General features: G+C 37.7%; 1 protein-coding gene across 1 annotated transcript in view; it reads right to left on the bottom strand.

Annotated features, from left to right (window-relative positions):
- The window catches only part of ECHDC1 (ethylmalonyl-CoA decarboxylase 1), a 48,531-nt gene extending 30,086 nt beyond the window's left edge, over window positions 1-18,445 (bottom strand). Inside the window, exons 1-4 of the mRNA XM_085314145.1 lie at window positions 18,384-18,445; window positions 11,839-12,060; window positions 6,086-6,228; window positions 1,426-1,478 (exon numbers count right to left, since the gene is read on the bottom strand). Coding sequence (XP_085170271.1) covers window positions 1,426-1,478; window positions 6,086-6,228; window positions 11,839-12,058 — 416 coding nt within the window. The 5' untranslated portion in view covers window positions 12,059-12,060; window positions 18,384-18,445. The remainder of the gene's footprint in view (window positions 1-1,425; window positions 1,479-6,085; window positions 6,229-11,838; window positions 12,061-18,383) is intronic.
- Window positions 18,446-18,960: the final 515 nt, after the last annotated feature.

Genomic DNA, 18,960 nt, shown 5'->3' with positions numbered 1-18,960 from the left:
CAGCAGGTTGCCCAGAGAGGCTGTGCAGTCTCCATCCTTGGAGACGGTCAAAGGCCGTCCGGACACAGTAGTGGGCAACATGCTCTAGGTGACCCTGTTTGATCAGGGGGGCTCAATAAGATGATCTCTAGAGGTCCCTTCCAACCTCAACTATTCTGTGATTCCCTACTGCCCTTGTGAAATGAATAATGACTGAATTGGATAAGCCAATTTCCCTAMGAAACGGAGACAACTCATTAGACCCAGCTTGCCTGTCCAATACAGTTGTTTTTTCTCTTACTAACAAGATGCATTTAATTCACTGGGTTGATGGCCAGTTTCAAAGCTAGATTCAGAACCTACTTCATCAGAAGCACGAACAATTTCTTATAACCTAAATCCACTCACCAGTTGGAGAGCACTTCATACAATATGGGGCACAAGGGTCCACATCCCGTGTGTCAACACTCCCCACTATTTCTCATCCCCTTGAAGGACCTCTTCAGGACCACAGTTAGCCTCAGCTCCCTCAGAGGACAATCCACCTATGACAGACCTCCCCAGAGAGCAATACAGTCGTCTCTCTCAGTTATGACTGCAATATAGTGCTTATGTACTCTCAGTGAAGATACCTCAGGTAAGGGCTTAATCTTCATAGATCTTTCCTCTCTTTGCCTGCATGTGAATTTTGGTTATACAAGGGTCAACTTACACAAATGACTAATTCTGATCCTGAGGATTAGATTGTAAGGACTGTGAGGATACAATTGTAAGGACTTACTACTAAGTCACCGATCTCCTGGGCAGTTTTACAGAACAACGTTAACTCATAGCATTTTCTCATATACACCATTTGGAAATACAGAACATTTATCTTCAAAGAGCCCTAAGCAGACAAAAGACAGAGCCTGCCACACGTGGATTTAATAGAAATGTCATTTCTTAAGGGAAGCTAAATATAAAGGAGAGGGAAAAACTGATTTTGAGATGTACCAGATGGTAAAACTGAATACATTCCTCTCATGAAGTGGGAAGATTAAATAAATATATTAAATAAACGTTACCTGTGTAGGCTGCATAAGCTGGCGCTGCTTTTTTTTTTTTTTTTTTGAGAGCTACTGACTTCCACTGAGTTACAAAAGTCAGTTTTACAACCTGTGAAGGCCTAGATTTTCTGAACTCTAGGTTTCTGCTGGCCCTCCACATATAAATCTGTAGATATTTTCTGTTCCAATCTCTGGAAAGCCTAATAATTATGAAATGTCAAAGCTTAATTTACATCCACAAATACTTACCTGACTAACATGTGCAAATACAAGGTCTAGTGTTGAAGTCTACATACTTAAACTGTATATTTAACTTTAAATATCTCCTTGAAGAGCTAGCCAAAGCATATTCCAAGCCTTATAATTATTTGATAAAGAAGAGGAAAGAAAAATGTATTACCTCATAAGTCTGGTTAAGGTATTCTGCATAAACATGCACATATTCATCCCATCCTATAAATGACAGAAAAATTCAAAAATGTTAAGTGATCCTAATGTGAAGCAATTCAATACAAAAACAGAGCAGATAGGAATATTCATTATATTTACTCTAGCAGGATTTTTCCGCTGTTTGGCTAGCCTTTCCTGAAACTCAGCCCAACCTCAGTATACACCAATACAAAACCAGTATAAACCAGGCTAAAAATCAGAACACAATCCATATTTTAGAATTGTAGTTATAGTTAAGCCACTATGAACATAATTGCCAAAGTACTAAAAATCATTCAAAAAATACCAAATTTCCATGACATGAAATTGCATATCCTTTCYTCTTAATTTCCTTTTCTCTTTCCTCCCACACAAACACCTATAGAGCTCAAACTCTATAGCGGTTAATAAGATTGTATTTTGCTGCACACTTTTTACTGCTCAAAATGTATAAAACTAAAAAAATATATAAACTACTTTATTGTTTCAGTAACAAGCATTTCAGCTAAAAAGAGATTCTTTTTTTCTCTCCTTGTTTTCATTTTATATCAGCTTGCAATGTCCAGCTTGCAAACAACAGTGAATAGGAAACAATTGTCCCCTTCTTTTCCAGTACAAGAATTACAAAGCTTCAAATAAAATAAGTAGCTCCCAGGTTCAAAAGCAAATATATTTCTTCCCACAGCATGCATGAACTGTGGAACACTTTGCAGCACAGCACTGCAATCCCTTAAAGATTACATGGATTCAAGAACAATTAGATAAACTCAGAACAGAAAAAAAATTGTAACAGGTTATTAAATACAAGGTAACATCTTTAGCTGCAGAAGTCTGAGTCACAAATTGCTGGAGGCTAAGAGAATATTCTTAAGGAAAAAAAATATCTCTCTGCCTTACCTGTTCTTACATTCTTCCTCTGGCATCCAGCATTGATCAGGAACTGACACACCTGACTGGGCTAAATAATCCAGTATGGCCATGAACATACAAACATTTAACTGCATGTGTGTCATTTATTTCAGATTTTAAAAATTAATGATTGGACATAGTGGAAGTAAAATACCAGTGGGTAACAATTTCAGTTTGTCTTTCAAAAAAGTTATGGGGGGGGTACAAACAAACATTTCTTTATTAAAAATCAATAAATATTGATAGAGAGTTTGGGGGGGGGCAACAAGGTAATGAATTTGACTTAATTAAAAGCTTCCAAGTCATATCAGGGAATGAAGAAGTTTAATAAGCTTCTTCTGAGCTCTTACAACAGTTAAGTCTTGAGTAGGTCTTGAAATAGGACCATGAAATAATACCAGGACATTTTCAGTGTCACTGTCAACTTATTCATGGTTCCCAAGACCTACTCTACACAAAGCCAAGCAGCATTATGGTATTTAGGGGTGGATCTCTGGTAGAAGTAAGCTGCCATGACAATATTATCACAAGCGTCAGTTAATTAATTCAATTTTATAACATGAAAGGACTGCTGGGAAATTCCAGTAATTATGATATGGTTTACAAAGAAAAGGTTTTATTTATCACTGTATCTACCCCTTACACCTATTAAAATCAGTAGAAATATTTCCATTCTAAGTTAAAGAAGGATCAAGTCCTCCATGATAACTGTCTTAATATTTCTCATCAGAAGAAAAGCTTAAACCCCACAGGAAAATAAAAAGTATTAGTGCTCTGGTATGGACTCGCACAGTTCTCACACTATAGTTATCAGGAAGCACACAAAGCCAAGCTCTCCTGATGAAGTTGATTTTCACTCCATCAGAGCAGAGTCTTTGCATTCAAAATTGCCATTTCAACTCATACTAAAATTCAAAAGGGTAATTACAGATTAATGCCAGAGCAGACCAGCTTGATAAATGCAGTTATGATTGAGCAGAGAGAAATAAAGGTCTTCATACCCTCAGGTGGTAGAGATTAGTGTACATCACAGAAAAATGACTGTGTAGAAAACAACTACCCAGAAAAAAAAAATCACAATTACTTGAGCCCAGCCATATACTTCAAGYCTTCCTGATAAGAAAAATAAGGCTATTAGAGTATTTTGTCTGAGTAAGAGGTGTTCACTGGAGTCTAGTGGAATAATCACATTTTCAGCTGTAAACTAAAGAGTTCTTAGAGTAAGAAGAAAACTAACAAGCAGAAAGTGAGGCAAAATACAGGTTTCCACACACACTACATACGGAAACCAGGATTAATAGCTTGGCTGGGTGCAGAGGCAGGGAAGAGGAAAGTCATTCTCACACAGAAGTAGAAAATAAAACCATGCCAGTGGCTGCTTTGCTGCAAAAGCTGAAGAATCCACTTTCATTGAGATAACAGCATCTCCACAGACCAGCTTCAGGTGCTCAAAGGTCTGCTGACGCTCACTGCTTGGGAACCACTGTTGTATACTGTCTAGAGATCAAGAAAAGCAAAACATCTCCTTTGCTCCTCCTTCCTCTATGCTGTCCTTTCAAGACCTCCCCTCCCACACACACACTTTCTGGCTTTTCAAGTGTCACTCCAGAGTGAAGTTACTGCTCTTGGGAAGTAAAGTTGTAAGGACAGGTTTAATTATTTATGTTTAATTCCACTGTTAATTTGCCTCCTCCAAATTGGTCACCAAGACATTAGCAGTTGCCAAGGAAGAATAGGTAGGGTGCCTGGGTTTGTTCTCAGGTTAGAAACAACTCAACATCAGAGGAAGAGGAGGAAAAGGAGCCACTAGAGGGCATGAAAAWCCTTTAGTATCCTTGGCCAATCTGCCTTTCCTGCCCAACAGGAAAAGGCAAATCATGTCGGAGATCATGCTCCCCCAACACACAAAAACAATCAGATGGAAAAAAMCCAAAGTTTTTACACAATCCTATTTTTTCTGCCTTATGAATCCCTCTGCACTGAAAACCTAACCTGAAACCAGACAAAACTCACTCACCTGTAGTGAGTTATAGAGCAGAGTTTTGCAAGTCTAAAATAAAGTAAATTCTATTCCTTATTCTATTGAAGCTTTATTTAATAATAACTATTAAATCTGATCAAACAAATGATTTAGGGGTTTGCCACTATTCAGAAACTCTCACTTTGGGGTAAATAGTTTGAACTCTGCCAAGGAAACAAAGCAAACAGTYTTAATTCTTCTTGGACCATTTCTTGCAACTTTTACACTTGCGTTTCAGTACTAGCATGAGATCTAGATTCTTTGCAGAGAATTTTGAACAAAGTTATAATCAATACCTACACATTTCATTTTGCCCGGTACATCTGTTACGAATCCTAATCCTTATATCAACCCCTCTCTCCCATTGTACCGCCACCAATAAATTTCTTTAAACATATAGACAGAATACTAGATGTAAAACAGCCTATATGGAAATAGAATTATTGAAAATTACTGAATGCAGAATTCTAAAGGAAATCTTAGACTGCAGGTCAGAAAATATCGGCCTACATCTGATATCAGCTTCTTTCAGTTACTATAATGCTAAACTAAGCTGGAAAGTTCAGACAATTTTTGAGGAGTTTTCACTTGGATATTTCAAGGGCACAGGTCATTTCTGAAATCCAGACATGTCTGTGATTAATTGATTTTCTTCTTCTTTATGTCTATAAAGCATGGTATCCCCATACTTAGAAAAGCACATCTCTCAAGATGCTCCACACAGGAAACAAAGGCTCCTGTAACTTTTGWGGACTGGACCATCCCATTTATCAAACCAAAATATTTAAGCCCTTGTATTTTAAGATTAAAGTTTCACCAACAGAGACAACTCACCAGTAAAGACAAATACCAGATTAATCAATTCTTAAGTTGGTGTTCTTGCTGAAATGCTCGATTAAAATTAATTTGTATTGTCAAAGCCTGGAAACTTGAAATGAGCACAAATAAGCACCAAGATGTCTGTTACCAGAACTGCAAATCAGGATGGAATAGCACCAGAAGATAACTCCCTCCCTGCCCCACAGCTGGTAAGCTCCTATTTCACATATTGACAAGAACCACACACTAACCCATAAAAAAAGGATGTGTAAAAGTTGTCAAAACAAGGTAGTATCAGTTTAAAAAAAAAAACAACAACAACAAAAAAAACCACTGCCAAGTTGCTATCTTCTCATCTCTTTAACCTCTAAGTTGCACACACGACTCATCTGACATAAGATCAATCCAAAGCTCTGTTAGACAAAGTTGACCCAGCATTTTATTCAGGAACAAGTACAGTGCTGACAATTCTGAGTGACAGTTCTGTAATAGCAACCATGCTTCTTAAATTTATTTTTGACTTTAGAATACATGATGAATGATTTCTTACAGCTAATTTTAAAGGTCAAACTATTGAAACACAGGCTATTTTACATGTAAATTCTCCATACAGTGCTCTGAGAAACTGAAATGACATTTTTAAAAGAGGCTAAAAAGAATTTATAGTGTACAAATTCAGAGTTACGAATCAAGTACAGTAACACTTAAGTCATCACTTAAAGKGGCTAAAGGGGCTGCTAGGATTTTTTGAACCATGAAAATCTCCATTCTGTGACTTGCATCTGCAAAATTACAGCAAAAGCATAAACACCCCTGTCTGGAAGAGATTTCAGAATACCAGAGCTTATTTTTCTCCAAAAATGTAGTTTGCATCACTACTTGCCTCAGAGGTGGACATTCCTTTGACAGCATTCAAATCAGATCCTGAACAAAAAGTGTTTCCTGCACCACAGATGATAAGGCCTTTACCGCTCTTCCAGCTTTCCAATTCAGTTACCCTTTCCTGGAGTTCTAGCATCATAGTGCCTGTCATAAAGGGGAGAAGCAAAATTTTTAAGAGGATGTGATTATCAGCATTGTATTTTACAATACATTTTCACTACCAAAAACAAGTTATCACTGATAAGTGATGAGCTTAAAAATACAAGACAGCACAAGAACTGGCATACATTTTTATCCTCAAAGATGCACTTCCTGGAATTCTGAAAAGTATTCTACAAAGTTTGTGCTATCCACAAAAAGCAAGCATGCAAGGAATCCAGCATAAACTCTAGCTGCTTTACTTTTGTTTGCAATTGCATGCATTCATGCCACATGAACGTATATGTGCCCATTCATGGATAGGTCTATCCATCTTACGACAACCTTTATGTTATCTTCATTTCACCCTGCCCAAAGGGCTGGCAAAGCATAGAAAACAGTCATGTACCAGTTGGATTCAAAGTACAACCAGTCAGCTTTAATAAAGATTCCTAAAAAAAAAAAAAAGCTGAAAAACAAACCCTGTTGGAGGCCTAAGACAAAAGTACCCATTCAAAAGAAAATACATTTGAAGGCAGGAGCAAAAATGCTTTATAGCTTTTAACAAAGCATCAACAACAACAAGCAACAACAACAACAAAAAAAATCTTTCAAAAACATCTTTTATTCCCTCCCTGGTACCTGTCTAGAAAGGCTCTCTTTACAGAGTACATACATCATAGCTTCCAAACGTATGGATTGTACAGTACTTGCTTTTCACTTCTGGCTTAAACATAATATTCTCATATGCTTGCRTAAGAGTCTTCCGAGACTACAACTGTTGTAACTATAACTCCCAATGTTATAGAAAAGACTTCCCTGTACTCCTCCCTCTCCCCAAAAAAGTTTTTTTAGGTTAATTAATTTCTGCCCTAAAGAAATTAGCAAAGAGGAGGATGAAAAGGAAGAAATTATCAGTGCTATCAGACAGCTTGGTATAACTCTACCTTTAAAAGTGTCAAATGGAGACATTTGCGCAAGTCAAAGAACTAATTACGAGTCGCAGAGGGTAGAATCCATTTTGTTCAGTCTAAGCACCGAAATTTTATACACCAACCAAAGGAACTGCCTGGACTCACCCTCACAGGATCTGCTTTCAGGGGCTTCTTGAGAGCACTTGCCTCTCCGTTAGCTATACCTGAAATTTCAAGCACTTACTGCAACAGTCCATGCCCACACAGCTGTTCTTATGTTTTATTGAGTAACAGGGAGGTGTAAATTAATACCTGACCTACCCCCTAAAACTCACTCCTCAGCAAGACAAACTTTTCCCTTCCAGTAGATCCTTGTTTTTAATCTACTTCACATTATTATGACCAACAACTAGTGACTGAGCACCTATGAGGACAACTTTCCCAGTCTCTATCACAAAGCTGGCTATACTTGTAGTTCTTCAGTGGTCTTCCTGACTACAACCAATAGTGTTTTCAGCCACAGCCACTACCCTTCCTGAAGTGGAACTCCRTAAATCCCTCATTTCTGGAACTAGCCCTAGACTGTAGCATCCTTCATACCAACTTAGCTTACCCAACATTAAGTAAAAGCTCTTCAAGTGCATATGACTCACATTCAGACACTCTTAAGACAAAGCACTTACAGAAACGAGCTTAAAAACTGCGGCCTACATACAGACTGATCATGCTCTCAGCTCTACCTTTCTTTGACAAGAATTTGGACAGACAGGCCTACCTGCTTCCAACACAAAYGTGTTTTAGATTAATACCCTCAATGACTCTTCGTTTTTCTGCCAAAATTCTTGCTTTTTGACCCTACTCCTACACACACAGAACTATTCCTGCCCTAACCTGCCCTAAAATTGTCTCCTAGTAGCCATCCCCACCTATCTGGGTTTTTCCTTCCTGCTTGTTTTTCTTTGCAGCCCTTTATGAAGCAAGCATCCCAGGTCACCATCTATAAAGTACTTACACCTTAGTCTTGGTGTCAGTCACCAAAATAGCACTTTTTGACAACGTTCCTGAGGAGGACAAGAATGAAGTGGACATCACATACTATATAATCAGAATGACACYAGGCTTTTTGCACTGGCAGGTCTAGGCTATAAATTTCTAACAAATCTCAGCACTGTTACCATTTCCTTTTCATTTGTTATTTATAATTTAACCATGCTTCTTACATAGAGCATGTAACACTTGCTTTCATTGAAAATCACTTTGTTGATCTTGAGTTCTTTTAGCAGTTAATCAAGATCATTTTGAGTTCCATTCCTCTGCTCCAAAATACAACCTCCTTGCAAGTTCTTCCAATCAGCAGCTCACTTTCTATTCCATCTTCCAAACCATGAATGAAAATACTGAGCAGCACAAAGACTAGAAGAGACTTATTTAGGTCTTGCAATGCTTTTCCAGCTTGCAAGTATATTCAACAATTACTTTTCTGTGTATGTCATTCTTTAAATGTGTGTGGCTCAACCCACTCAACTCCACCCATTTCACTTTGCCCACGTCTTCTCATGAGAAAAGTACTTGGGCCAGTGCTGAAGCTGTGCCAGAGTCAAGATACAGCACAACCACTGTTTGCAATGCTCTTAATAATCAAAGCAGGGAGGTACTAAAGAGTCTCTCTGTAAGAGTATTATAAGAGCCAAAAATCTAGTTAACTGAATTGGAGTTTACAAAAAGGGACCATATGAGCCATCTGCCTGCAAGGGCAAAGAACTAGAGTCTTGAAAAAGCCTGTCCCCTCCTCATAGGAGGGGATCCCTTCCATTACTGACTACAGTGACAACACTGAGCTATCATTTTAACAACAGTCTGTGATGACTGATAWAATGATCAGGACACACCACTAACGCAGATCCTCCTTCTGTCTGTCTCAGTCTTTCAGTATTTGATACCATTAAGTTAATGCTCTTCACAACACTAAATTYACCCATAATAATAATTTGTTTGCCTTTTCATTATAATTTAAGAACAAGTGTTTTAAAGTCAATTCTAGACAGCAGAATTATGACAACTGTCATTTAGTTCCTGCAAGCTGGTCCATTTTCTTTTAAATTAACTTTAGTTCAACAAGAGGTTAGGCTGATGAAAATGGTTCCATTATGCTAAAACTGACATTATTAGCATTTGTTTCCAAAGAGACCATTTCAAACAGGTGGCTATCTGATTCCAGTTAAGAGGAGAAAAAGGCACAACAACCTCCGCACTGCCTATTACCAATTTGCTAACAATTTTATTCTGCTTTCAGTTCCATGAGTTGCTCAAGCTTAGAATAAACATAATTCCTTTGAGATAAAAAGATGCTGTGTAAAGTAAATGCCTGGTAAACAGGATTTCACTGAACAGTTTARTGATGTTTTAGAGCTTTCTAAAGGAAGCCTACATTTATATATAAATTCACRTCCACCACTATTCAGAAGCCCTGAGACACAGTATCAACAGAATTTCTTTGAGGTGGAGCATATTTATAGGTTCTGGTAGATGAAGACAACAGGTCCTGCTGGGACAAATTTGAGGTTGCACAGCCTATTCCTTTCCATCATTTTGCTGAAGAATACTGCTCCATACGGAGCAAGTGAAAAAGAAACAAGTATTTGATAGCTTCTCAGCAACTGTGGTTCACAGACAGGAATGATAAACCAAATGCAATCTGAATTAATATCCCATATGAATGGGATCCAACGGCAGTGGCTAAGGGACCAACATGGTTTTGTTTCTACCCTTCCCTGCCATAAACAGATATACAATAAAAAGAAGAGGTAACATCTTAGACRGTCACATAAAGATTTGCCCAAGAAATTTTCACAGCTACTATGTAGCCAGTGGAGTACTCTCTCCATAGGGCTCTGTACATGACCTTAAAACAGAAATGTCTGGGCCATGCCTCATTTGCTATATGCTAATCAGGTCTACAAAGACAGAAGTCTTGATTTTCTCTCTCTCTTTTTTTTTTGTACCCTGTTTGCTGCAAGAGCTTAAGTAATTCAAATACACTATTTATTTTCACAGCACTCCTATGAGAAGCGATTATTTTAAGACTGAGTCAAAAAAAAAATACTAATTTTGTGTGTCCAATTTGAGATGCATTATATGATTCCAGTACATTAACATTATACAGCACTTAATAGTGACCTACATATCAGCTGTGATTGCTCAGCACTTCTACAAATCAGTTCTGAGAGCTTCCTATTAAGCCTTCAGGAACTTACAACTATGTTCCTCACTTTTTCTATGAAAGTTTAGTTCAAACCTCTTGACTTATATCTGATCTCCGTAACAGACTAGGTTTTACCTGTCCTTTCTCTTTCTGCTATAACCTCTCATTTCTCATGGCCCTTTCAATTTCCACAACAAATAAGCCAAGAATGTATAGTCCATAGAAAGTCCCTTGCAAAGCTGTATTTTGAGTCAAAAACAGACCTGTAGAAAAAGAACATGCAACAATATCATTAAGATTGCATAGTAAAGTATATGCTGACAGGGATGCATTTTTAAAGACAGCCTTCCTCCTAACATCTTTTAGCTACAACTCTTCAAGTTCACAAGTTAATAATTTTGCAGATCAATTTTTAAAAAGGAAACAAAAGGGAAACTGTAAAGACATCTAAGTGAATTACCACAAATTCTGTTCTTCTGTTAGAATCTTTCTTTCAGCTAACTATCATTAATAGAAGGAGTAGACTTGACATTCTCCATGTAAACAGCTCTATGCTTTACTAGTGGGTTGTGGGTTGCATATATATTTGCTAACAGTAAAGGAGCAGTGAAAACTGGACAGGAAAACATAAGGGGGGGGGGGGAAAGTAACAAGATGACACAAATGTATCCATTTCAAAATATTAAGAGATAAGACATTCTTAGGGTAAGGGCTCATGAAAAGCTCAAGTCTGGGAGAGGCAAACCCTGAACCTTTGTCATTTATGTCTGCAGAGAATGGTTTAAATTGAAATATTTCAGACAGTTAGAGAGATAGCAGACATACCTATCTTGGAGATGAAAAACCTCTCATAATACAAGATTAATGAAAAGTGGCACTTGGTTTTGATAGTAATATATTTTTACACTGGGCAATATTTAGCTAAGAAGATTCCTGATCTGCAACAACTGAGAATGCCCAGCTCATCTAATCCTATTTTAACAGTCATTGGTATTTAAGATAAGACAGATAAAGGAAGAAATAGAAGCCATTTTGGGTGGTTAGAAAAGAWTGAATTACTGAAGCTTACATTACAGGAAAGATATTAGGTAAAGAACAAAGAAATAAACTCATCCATTCTACACCACCTGCAAAGCTAAGATGATACCTACACACACTCCTAAAACTACTGTTTCCACAGCAGTGGAGACAAGAAGAAAGGAGAAATAAAAAAGAGCACAGCAGCAGAACTGTGTAGTGACTGAAAAAAGAGGACAGGCACATTCCGCCATAAAGTCCTTTTATCATTGAGAACTTATGATGTTTACTGCTAAACTACTGCCATGAGGAGCAGTGGACATTTACTGCACCTCTAATTAAAAAAACAAATGTTTCTCCTGTTAACTAAGGCACAAGGCACAGCTTTTAATTTTGCCTGGGAAAATGCTAAAATAGCTAACTGAAGAGGGAAGAAATTAAAAAAAAAAAAAGCACTAAAAAAACCTGTATCTCTAATAATACCTGTGAAGGCATTCATTAGCCTTGGGTTGTTCAAGGTCAGGATTCCAATGCCAGTTTCTTCTTTGGAAAGGTTGATGGATCCACCAGCAAACTGCTGAAGTTTCTTCTTTATCAACTCTTCCCGATAGCCATGAGCACAGTCATATAGTGATGCCCTTCTCTGTTGTATTATCCTTTTTTTTGTAGTCTGAAGTAAGTTTTTCCACAGACAAGTTGCCATTTCTGGGAAAAAAAAATACCAAAAAAAGATTGATTTTCCTTTGAGATCCGCTTTAGTCCTCTGATAAAGAGTAACAGGATAGCAGTATAACATTGAGGTGAAACAATCACAGCAATCTACAGAAACTTGCCCACCATAGTTAGTACTCCCACAAAGTTAAATAGGAGGAGTTTTAAGCACTGATTTTAGCAGTTAACCCCAAAATTAACATATTTTAAAATCTTTTCTTGTAAAAACTATGCAAAAGTATTCGGGTACAAAACAAGAAAGAGGCTCAAAAATAGTAGTAAGGCAACAACGGTTTCCACTACACCAGCTTACTCTGCACTAATCTCCCACAAATAAATAGAGAGAGAGAGAGAGACTGACTCATAGTTTTCATGGTCTCCTTTTTCATCAGTAAGTTATCACAGAAGACCTTCCTGAGAAAAATCCTTAAGAATACAGAAATTAAGAACCAAACATCATTTCCCAAAGATAATTTCTATATAGAGGTCAGTTCTGTGTCACATAATTTCACTAGCACATCTTAAAACTATTTAGATTATCTAGCCTCTGGTAGATACAACCCTTTCTCAATCATGCTTTTGCTCCACCTTGAATTCTTCCTACTTAAACACAGAACCAATATAGTGTTCCAAAGGAGGAAGTGTGTACAACATTGTAATATGTTGAGCATTGTACTTACCTTTTATACAGCTACATAATATTGGTAGTCTGTTTCTATGTACCAGATCAACCATGGCTTATTCCTCTRCTATTCCCACCTTACAGAGTGTCCATGTATACCAGGAAGTGACAAGAAGTTATTGTCTAATGTTCATATAAAATATTATTTCTTGAACTATGGCTTTGCTTTGTTTCATTCACTGTGGAAAATGCTCCTAGAGAGAAAGTGGTTTACAGGAGATTTGAAGGAAATTAGGTAAATCTCTGAACAGAAGACAGGAAGACAGGTGGTCTGAGAAAGAAGACATCTTAGAAGTCACTCAAAGTCAGAAGTAAAAGAACCTTCACAGATCATAGAAAAAGGTTTTAAGTTTAAATCTTGCAGTTTGCTAGGCTAGTCCTATCTTTGCCCCAGATTCTTTTATAATACGTATAGCTGTTCAGAAGACATAGCAGATGCTCACTTTTTTTTTTTTTTTTTTTGGGGACAGAAAAAAGACCTTCTCTGGCTTTAGTCTTATTTTGGTAGGAACAAAATTTTTTCCCAAGACTGGCAAGAAGTTTCTGGAAAGCTTTCCTAAGGTGAACCCAGAACAAAAAGCATACTGATCTGAGACAGAATTTGTTGACAGCTAGATTTTAATGCTGTGTCCAGGGCTTCTTACAATAAATAGASTGAAATGTTGACAAATCTACACAATATATACATATGTATGAATAAGCAATCATGCATTAAAATATATACATAGATAAAGAGTTTAGAATGAAAGAGGTGAACAATCCTGAGGGGTACATTTATCTTGTAGCTAGCAGCACCATTCTATACTAAAGGGGAAAATGATTTTGTTGGGGCAAGTATAATTCTCATCTAAATGGAGAAGGAATTTACACAGTATCCACATCAGGTGATGCAGACACACATGTGTCTTACCAGGAGATATTAAAGAGAGTCTCCTATGTCAATGAATTCCTATTTGTCCTGCTACAATATACCTACCAATACAGCATTGTCCCGCATGTTCAACACAAAGAAACTTGTCCAAATCTATGCATTATAATGTGGCATACATTGTAGTAGGTAGAGAGATCATTTTTTAAAACTTCTAATGAAAAATACTGAAGAGTCTTCCAAGCTCCTTTCAAAAATCAAAGTTTTAATCCATCATCATCAATTGCTTTCTAAATTCAAGTAAAAGGTAATAAAAATGATTWAAATGCAACCAAGTTAACATTTGATTGAATACAAGATTCTTGAATTCAAAAAATAACATCACCATGCTGCTTCTACACCTTAATACACTCTCTCTATGCACATTCTAATATTATCTGCAACATTTCAGCCATTACTTTGCAGAGCTTTTAAAACTACTTTTATTGATAAAATTTTAAGAGTGAAAACACATTTCCAAACCTGGTTTCCTAGCAAAATTCTTCTTCTTATATTCAGGATCTTTATTCCTGACATCACCTCATACAGCAGGGTGCCAGAACACTAAATAAATACRGCGCATAACAAAACAAAGTGACAAATTTTGTTAATTCACTCATTCTTGATTTATGGCAATCTACATTCAGCAGTGAAAATAAGCTGCTGCTCTAGAACTTCACTAGTCATTCCCCAACATACATTCATGCAATAACACCTTCTRCCCAGCTACTAGTTTTTGTTCAAGAAAAAAATAAACGTTAAAAACATGAATAGTGCAAGCTCTCATTGCAAAGCACAGCAGTAAAAAACAGCTTACACAGGGCTCTCCTGTACTACATTTGATTTGATACAGAGCAATTAGTTCCCAATTTTTAACGGCTACAAAACCTCCTCAATCCTCATAAGAARGCAGACTAGACTTAATTGTCTACAAAACTACAATAATTGGCTTGAAAGCCAAAAATCTGTTAACCTGCGTCCCTGCCATATTATACTTGTTTGATCACATTTATACTACTTAGGATCTACATGTCAAAAAATGTACAGAGCAAAACAAACTTAAGCTATGGAAATTTTATTCCATTAAAAAAAAAAAAAAGGAGTCTGTCATTTTTAACTGCGTGGTTATATGCACTAACAACTCTTTAATATTATCACTATGGTAATAGAGAACATCAGCAAGTGAGGGATYAGAAAACAAATTGGACATCGTTGCCTGCTGATCATGAGTCATGATTAATGATTCATGCAAGGTATTATCATTGAATAATCTTTTCTAAAATCATCTCTTACAGTGCTGGTCAGTGCCAACTTTTTTTTAATAAATAAAAGAATATTTTAACAGCTCAGTCARAGAAAGCTAACCACTCAGGAAAATGCATGATATTTAAGCTTCAGCTTTCCCAGACTAAAGGGATTTCTGCTGATCTATGACAAAATTTCAAAATCTCAATCAGTATGGAGTGCTTGCAATCCATTGCATGACAGAAATTGATTTTTTGGTACCATAAGTGAAAGCAATACAAGAAARACGTTACAGTATCAGCATAAAGTTGAGGGATAAATCAAGATACATTTATCATAACAAAATTTTGGATTTTTCAGTTTAGCATAAAGCAATTACATCTGTTTAGATACATTTCCAGAAATGGTTAGTCTAGTTTTAAAACAACAGACATGCTATAGCCACTAATATCCCTTGTGCACATAATTTGATTTTTATAGTGATCACCAGCTCTGATCTTTCCTTTTCTAACTGAAGAGACTGCAAGGGAAACTATAAACCTCAACTCATACCCAAACATATTTTTTCTTGCCATACATGATCATTCTGTTACAGCCTCAAGTTTTGTCTTCTAAMACACTATATCAAACAGCAACCTTACGCAATATTGACAACTGCTGCGAAAAGAGATAGCATAAAGATAGGCGGTCAGCGCAATCAATAAGCTAAACATGTAGCAACCTCCTGAGTGGGTACAACCAACTAAGACAAACCAGAGAAAATATGCTGAAGGCCCAGATGAGCACTTCAGGTGCATGCATGAACAGGAAAAATTGCATTGAAAAGCACCTACACAAAAATAATCAGCAAGGTCAAAATACGCAAGCAGGGAAAATTCCAACTCAAAAATGGTGCCTGAGATATCAGCACAAGTCACTGGATAAAAAATGGGGAGAAGAGGTGTGGGGATGTGTTTCGACCATGCTGAGTTTAAAATGACCACCCAGTCATCAGGGAAATAAGCATGCCCTTTAGTTTTGGGCAGGAAGTGTCACATGTGAAAGGCAAATACAGATCTGTTGAGTCATCTGCAAAGATACAGCAGCTGAAATTCTGGTTTTGGATAAAGATATTCTGAGATTAAGTGTAGCAGAAAAAATATTGCATACAAAATCCATAAACAAAATCTCAGGGAAATGAAAATATTCAAGTGACATTGCAAAAGAACCACGAGAAAGGTAACAGTATGACCAAGAGAAGGCATGTCACTTCTGTGACACTGCCAACAGTACCAAAGGCAGCTGACAGRTCATGAAACACAGAAGAACTTGACTAGATGACGACCTCCAGCAGAAATGATTTCAGTGACAAGTACAGAAGTGTGAAGGTGGGAAATTGAGAAAGGGATAGGAGATGTCAGCTGCAGATAAGATGATCAGGATTCATGGTTCAACTCCGTGTGTGCCTGCGCATGCATTACCGGCCACTGTGGAAGGCATTCGTTTGTACTAGAGAACAATGAGTGATTGTCAGGTGCTGCACTGTGTTCCACAGCGATGGACTAATGAATGGAAAGCAAGGGGTGACCCAAGGCAGAGAACTGGCACAACAGACCTTATGATGTGAAAGCAGATAAATGAGCAGAGCAGGAAGGAAAGAGATAGCTGAAGCATGAAAATAGTCCATCTGTAGAAAAAAAGGAAGGTTGAGAATGGGTGATAGTCATTAACACTAACTGGCTGAAACCTGGGACAACGGGCTTGTCAGTGACTGTGGGGAGTGGAGGAAAAAAAAAGAAAAAAAAAGAATTCTTGGACAGAGAGAAGGAAACCAGCAACAACAAACTCAAACAGGGAACAGCACCGGATGAAGTCCTAGTCAAGGGAACGGGCCTCATAGGGACCAGGAGTCAGAGACCATGACTTCAGACACAACAAAGYTGAGGGATGAAAATATCACCTACAGGGTTCCTCAGCAGCACTAGTTGAAGAGGCAACTGTTGCCATCTGCTTGTTACCATTCCTCACCTGAAGGTTACAGAGATACCCCCAACCTCACCCGCTCAGACATCCCTAATTCTTTCAATCAAAAATGGGTTAGATCAACTTAAACATGTTATGTAACTGGTCCTTCCAACTCTAACTACCAGCTGAGGCAATCACCTCACCAGCTGGCTTACATGCAGTCAGAAGAAAGCAGTGAGTAGACCTTTAAGCAGACTGAGGCATCTAGCTCATGCGTTTTTCAAGCAGTGGTGACTCCCAAACTTGCTGAACCCCATTCAGATTTTTAGTGTGCCATCTGTGGCACCCATAGCGTAAAAAAAMTGACAAATTAAGTTAGATCAATAATCTCTCTATTTCAATATGAAGATTCCTGAARAGCTTTGCAATCCCTCTAAAAACAGGCTTTAGCAATAGCTAGTATTATAAAGGACCGTCTTTTAGTCATTATGTTAGAGAACAGACAGTTCTGCCTCCCAGTTTCCAGATGTCAGCATTAGAAACAATGTTTATTTGTCCAGAAGCTAAGAAAGCAAGAACTGATGTCCAAATTAAATAACTTAAATTGTTTCATATGAGGCATAGATGAAATAAAAATAAATGGTGGAAAAAAATCTTTTAACACTACAAGTTAAAAATAAATTGTGGTTTCAGCTGTTATTGCTTTCATCTGGTTTATCTTTACACCTCTTTCCTGCTTTCATCCCTATTTTCTTTCAGCAGACACCACTGTTTCTGAACAGCTCAATATTTTTGGATGGCCAGCTAAGTGTTTTCTAATTTATTTGTTCTCTGTATACTGTGTATTTTTAAAATGCTCCCTGCAAGCTAAGGTTTAGACCTGTATTCTCTCTCTGTTTCTAAGCAATTATAGTCTCCTTTAATCACAATTTATTATTATTCTCTTGTTCCTTTTAAGCTAATTTCTTTTCTCAGATATCTCAAAAGTGTTTCCTTTGCAGAAGTAATGCTGCACTCCAGACAATTATTAGAAAAGGGGCAGCATCACTTGCATCGTTCCACTCCCTTCCAGGGCCCRGCTGCCTTGGTGCTAGAGAGAAACTGCAGGGGCTTAAGAGCGCCACACCTCACTCATTGAGATACAGGTCTGGAAAGCTGCAGCCAAAGTCTACAAGCACTAAATTCCTGCTGCAAATTCACTTCTACAGGTGCCCAGAGTTCTCTTGTATTGTCACTGGCCATAAATTAAATTATACACAGTAGTCTTTAGGCCAAAAGACAACAATTATGCTCTTGCCATAGAAAGGTCCGAACTTTGTACTGTTTTTAGATCAGTAAACAAATCACAAAAACATACTCATGGCCAGTGAAAACTGTGGCCTTCAAGGATGCAAAAGAGCCAACAGAACAGGTTTTTCCATAAACACACACGACACCACCAAATAACATTTGGGTTTGGTCACATGGAGAGTACAAATTTCGCAGCAAAGCTCCTTGCAGAAAAAAAATCTGTCATGTTTAGGAAGAAGCAAGCAGTACCTTTATTTTTCAGTGCTTTGATCTAAAGAGGTCCGGTCTGCCTCTGCTAGTGAAGGCCCCTGCATAACAGTGACAGAAGATAGTTTTTAAGTTCACTTAAAACTCATTGTCCATTAGGTAGCATTGGACGCCTTTAAAATGAACAGATGCATTACTTCACAGAAACAAAAATGACCATGGCCAACTCACCATTTGTGGTCACCAAACAGTTAATGATTAAAAGCACAAAAACACGTTCATTGTTCATCATAGCTGCAGCCTCAAATACTAATGCTTTCCCAAAGGTGAATTTTCCTCAATGTTTAAGAAGTTTCACAGTCAAGCAGTGCTCTGAACTCCACTCAGTGCACTGCTCCTGTCACCATTAGCACTAAAAGCGAACAGCCCTGCTATCGGCAGCAGCACACCTGCACCCTGCCAGTGCTCAATGCCACCTCCTCTGCCCCSTGCTACCACACGGGGAACTAACAGCAGCGCAGACTGATGGTTTGTCTTCTGCCTCCTTGGCCCTGCATGGTAAATTCTAGAGGGCAGAAACATGCTGTGTGGCATTAACCTGGGCTGAAAGTGAATTCGG

This window comes from Rhea americana, unplaced genomic scaffold (assembly GCF_003343005.1).
Source record: "Rhea americana isolate MKP2758 unplaced genomic scaffold, rheAme1 scaffold_110, whole genome shotgun sequence".
NCBI classification, from domain to species: Eukaryota; Metazoa; Chordata; class Aves; order Rheiformes; family Rheidae; genus Rhea; species Rhea americana.
The sequence above is the reverse complement of the archived record's forward strand: the minus strand, read 5'-3'. Positions and strand labels throughout refer to the sequence as shown.